The 3,129-nt window shown below is 44.7% G+C and overlaps 1 protein-coding gene and 1 non-coding gene across 2 annotated transcripts in view; both read left to right on the forward strand.

The window, feature by feature from the left end:
- Positions 1 to 115: 115 nt before the first annotated feature.
- TOMM20 (translocase of outer mitochondrial membrane 20) overlaps positions 116 to 3,129 on the forward strand; it is a 7,806-nt gene continuing 4,792 nt past the window's right edge. The window contains exon 1 of the mRNA XM_085315466.1: positions 116 to 377. Within this exon, the coding sequence (XP_085171592.1) occupies positions 254 to 377 (124 nt within the window). The 5' untranslated portion in view covers positions 116 to 253. The remainder of the gene's footprint in view (positions 378 to 3,129) is intronic.
- On the forward strand, positions 870 to 1,005 carry LOC146589857 (small nucleolar RNA SNORA14). The gene has a single exon (XR_014897104.1). It is a non-coding gene; the product is annotated as a small nucleolar RNA SNORA14 (small nucleolar RNA).

A 3,129-nucleotide genomic window follows, 5' to 3' on the forward strand; every position in this document is an offset into this window, starting at 1 on the left:
AACGGACACCCGCCGCAGCGCCCGCGCATGCGCGGAGTGTGGCGGGGGAGGGGGGGGGCGTTCCCTTCGCAGGCACCGGCGCGGCGGCCTCGCCGGTCGCTGCCCGATGACGCCGCCGGAAGGGGGGCGGGGTCCTTCCTCGCGCGCCGCTCGCCCCAAGGTGCCTGCGAGCTGGGCGCCGGGCCGTGCGGAGCGGGCGGCGGGGACGCGTGGGCGAGCCGCGACCGGAGCTGCCGCTCTCGGCGCCGGCACGATGATGGTGGGCAAGACCAGCGCCATCGCCGCGGGCCTCTGCGGCGCCCTTTTCATCGGCTACTGCATCTACTTCGACCGCAAGAGGCGGAGCGACCCCAATTTCAAGAACCGGCTGCGGGAGCGTGAGTGTCCCGGTCGCCCTTCCCCCGCCACGTCCCCAGCGGCCGTCCCGTCCCGCCGCGGCGTAGCGCAGAGCTCGGCCCGCGGGGCCTCCGCAGCACCCTCCCGCCCCCGGCGCTGGCCGGGGCGCCCCGCCATCCCTCGGCGTCCGGGAGCGGCCTTTAGCCCTCGGCCTGAGCCCGCGCGGCCGCGTGCGGCAGCGGCGCCGCAGGCCGGCCCGAGCCGAGCCGAGCCGCGCCGCAGGGCTGCGCTCGGGTGCCAGACCGGGCCTTGCAGGCCTGGAGTCGTCGTGGTTCGTCTGCGAGCAAGGGTCGCAGACCSTGCTTTTGTTGCCTCTCGTGATCTTTTTCTGTAGATCAGAGCACGCCGCTGTATTTTACGTGATGGTATTTGCCCTTTGCTTTTGGAAGACAATCGGGTAAAACAACCGGTTATGGTGGAGTTGCTGCTGCGGTAGGGCGATGAAAAAAAGCAGCACTCAAACGTTTTATCTACCGCATTCTTAACCCTCCTGGCAGCTTCGTTGTTAGTTTCCAGGATAAGAATGAATGCCAGAGAAAACTGTTGATTTATCCAAAATGTTGAGCCCCTTCTCCCATGGCTCCTCATTATTTCACGTCTTCAACATTACTTTAAATGTTTCAGTAATTGGTGGAGATTTTAAATGTAGCAAAGATCTTTCAGGGCAAGTGAACATTAAGGGGTCAATAACTTGATTGATGGAAAAGTCAGTAACTAATGTCTTGAATACAAATGATGATGTTAAAGTATAGCTTAAATATTTTGATTCTGTGTTGATAAATTGAATTTGAATGACCAGGCATATTCTTTCCATTTTCTATAAGCTATTCCATAGCAAATTATGTCCTTCAAATACTCTATTTTCAATCCGTTGCTTTTATATGTAGGATTACAGAAGCATATCTATGTATGTCTTCTAAGTCTTTTTACCCCACAGTGCAAGTCATTCAGTGACAATYTTTAATAAAGTGGCAGATTTTGTTTTTTGCAGGAAAAATTGATCTTGGCAGTTTAATCAACAGTGTTTTTATTATGATGTTGTTGAATGTAGGAGAAGTCTTTGATAGGGAAAATACTGGATTGCATGTGATTTTCTTGTAGAAAAACTGAAAGCAATTTTGACATCCTGTTATTATCTGAGCTTCTACCAAGTAATCCTTTGATCAAACTTTAGACTTGCACTACAAACCTTGCAGAGGAACTAGCTGGGATTAACCATTTACAATTTCTTTACAAAGCAATAAAATCCAATGTGGTTTTATGGGGAGTAACCATTGTCCTTTTGAAGACATCACTGTAGACTTACAATTCTTGGACATGTTATGTTGGGCTGCTTTTAATTTTAAAGCTTTAGATAAGACAAAGCTTTTTTTTAATTCTTTCTTTTAAATTTTTATCTTTAGTTTAGATGCCTCTGTGGTATTGTCAGTGACCTGATTATGACAGYGTTTTTGCTGTTGGATGATATCATCTGCAAAATATTTGTCAAAAATGGGGTCAAATGCAGCAGCCAGTTGAGCTAGAATAAATCTACGAGCAATTCCTTAGATGAAGATGCATTGTTTATCAGAAAATAGTAAGAGTGTTTTGTAGACTTCCTCTTTACAGCAGATCTTTGCAATTAGCATTCTTAGGATAAGGTGATGATGTAATTCAACCAAAATTTGTGAAGGACAGTGGATCTTACACGTCAATGTATTGCTGATTTTATGAGGTCAAGCAGAGACTGACGAATGAAAAAACAATACCATTTAGCTGTCCAAATTATATTATGCATCCTTTTTAGGGGGCTATATTAGGACAAGAATTTAAGTTGCAAAAATCCATACTAAAACTGGATTGACCAGACTCAGATTTCAGGGTAGAAAAGGAAATTATTTCTTGGGGATCTTAGAAAAGCTTCTTGGCTTTGATTTTCTGGATGGCTTTATTTATTTAGCATATTTGGTATTCTTTGAGTCTTTTGGACATTCTTAGTATTGGTRCTTACCCATTATTTAATCTTGGAAACAAAAGATAACAAAGATCTAAACACTGGAAGTGGCTTAGTCTCAAAAGCTTTATTTTATGATGATTAGATTTTAGATGTATTTAATATTTTTGTTCTTAAATGAATATAACGGAACTGTTAAGTATGCAAAGTACAGACAACGTGGTCTCTTCATTCAAGGATAGCCAAAATGTCAAACTCTTCACTTGTCCTCAAAGCATATTCTGTGTGCTTTGGACTGGTGAGTAAGAGGAGAGCACTGGGTGGACTTCACAGCTGGAGAAGATGCAAAAGGCTTTTTGGTTGTTCTGCTGCTTTGTGGGACTGAGTGTGAAGCTGCTGGGGCATCCAAGGGCATACAATCAATGTCAGTTCACATTTGAAACTTCTTCCTCACTGACAAGAGCTGGGCCTTAAAAACCTGCAAGTCAAGTGCAGTTTGAGCACTCCAGTTTATCTGTTTGTTTTGGGTAGGTGCATGCAGGTTTCTATATTAACCAAAATTCCTCCTGTGAAAGGTTACTTTTATTCACTCCTTCTTTAGTTTGATGATTTCTTTAGAAAAAATAGAAATTTTTTATTTTCTTGCAGATCCTAGAGGGAAAACTTTTTTTTTTGTTTTCGAAAGCCATCACTTTTTGCTGTTGTGTTTTAAGTGTAACTCCTAATTGTTCCAAAAACATTTTAAATTTAGTGCTATAAACCAGTGTAGGAGGAACTCCTGAATGTCCATTACAGCTATT

This window comes from Rhea americana, unplaced genomic scaffold (genome assembly GCF_003343005.1).
Source record: "Rhea americana isolate MKP2758 unplaced genomic scaffold, rheAme1 scaffold_43, whole genome shotgun sequence".
In the NCBI taxonomy this organism is placed as follows: domain Eukaryota; kingdom Metazoa; phylum Chordata; class Aves; order Rheiformes; family Rheidae; genus Rhea; species Rhea americana.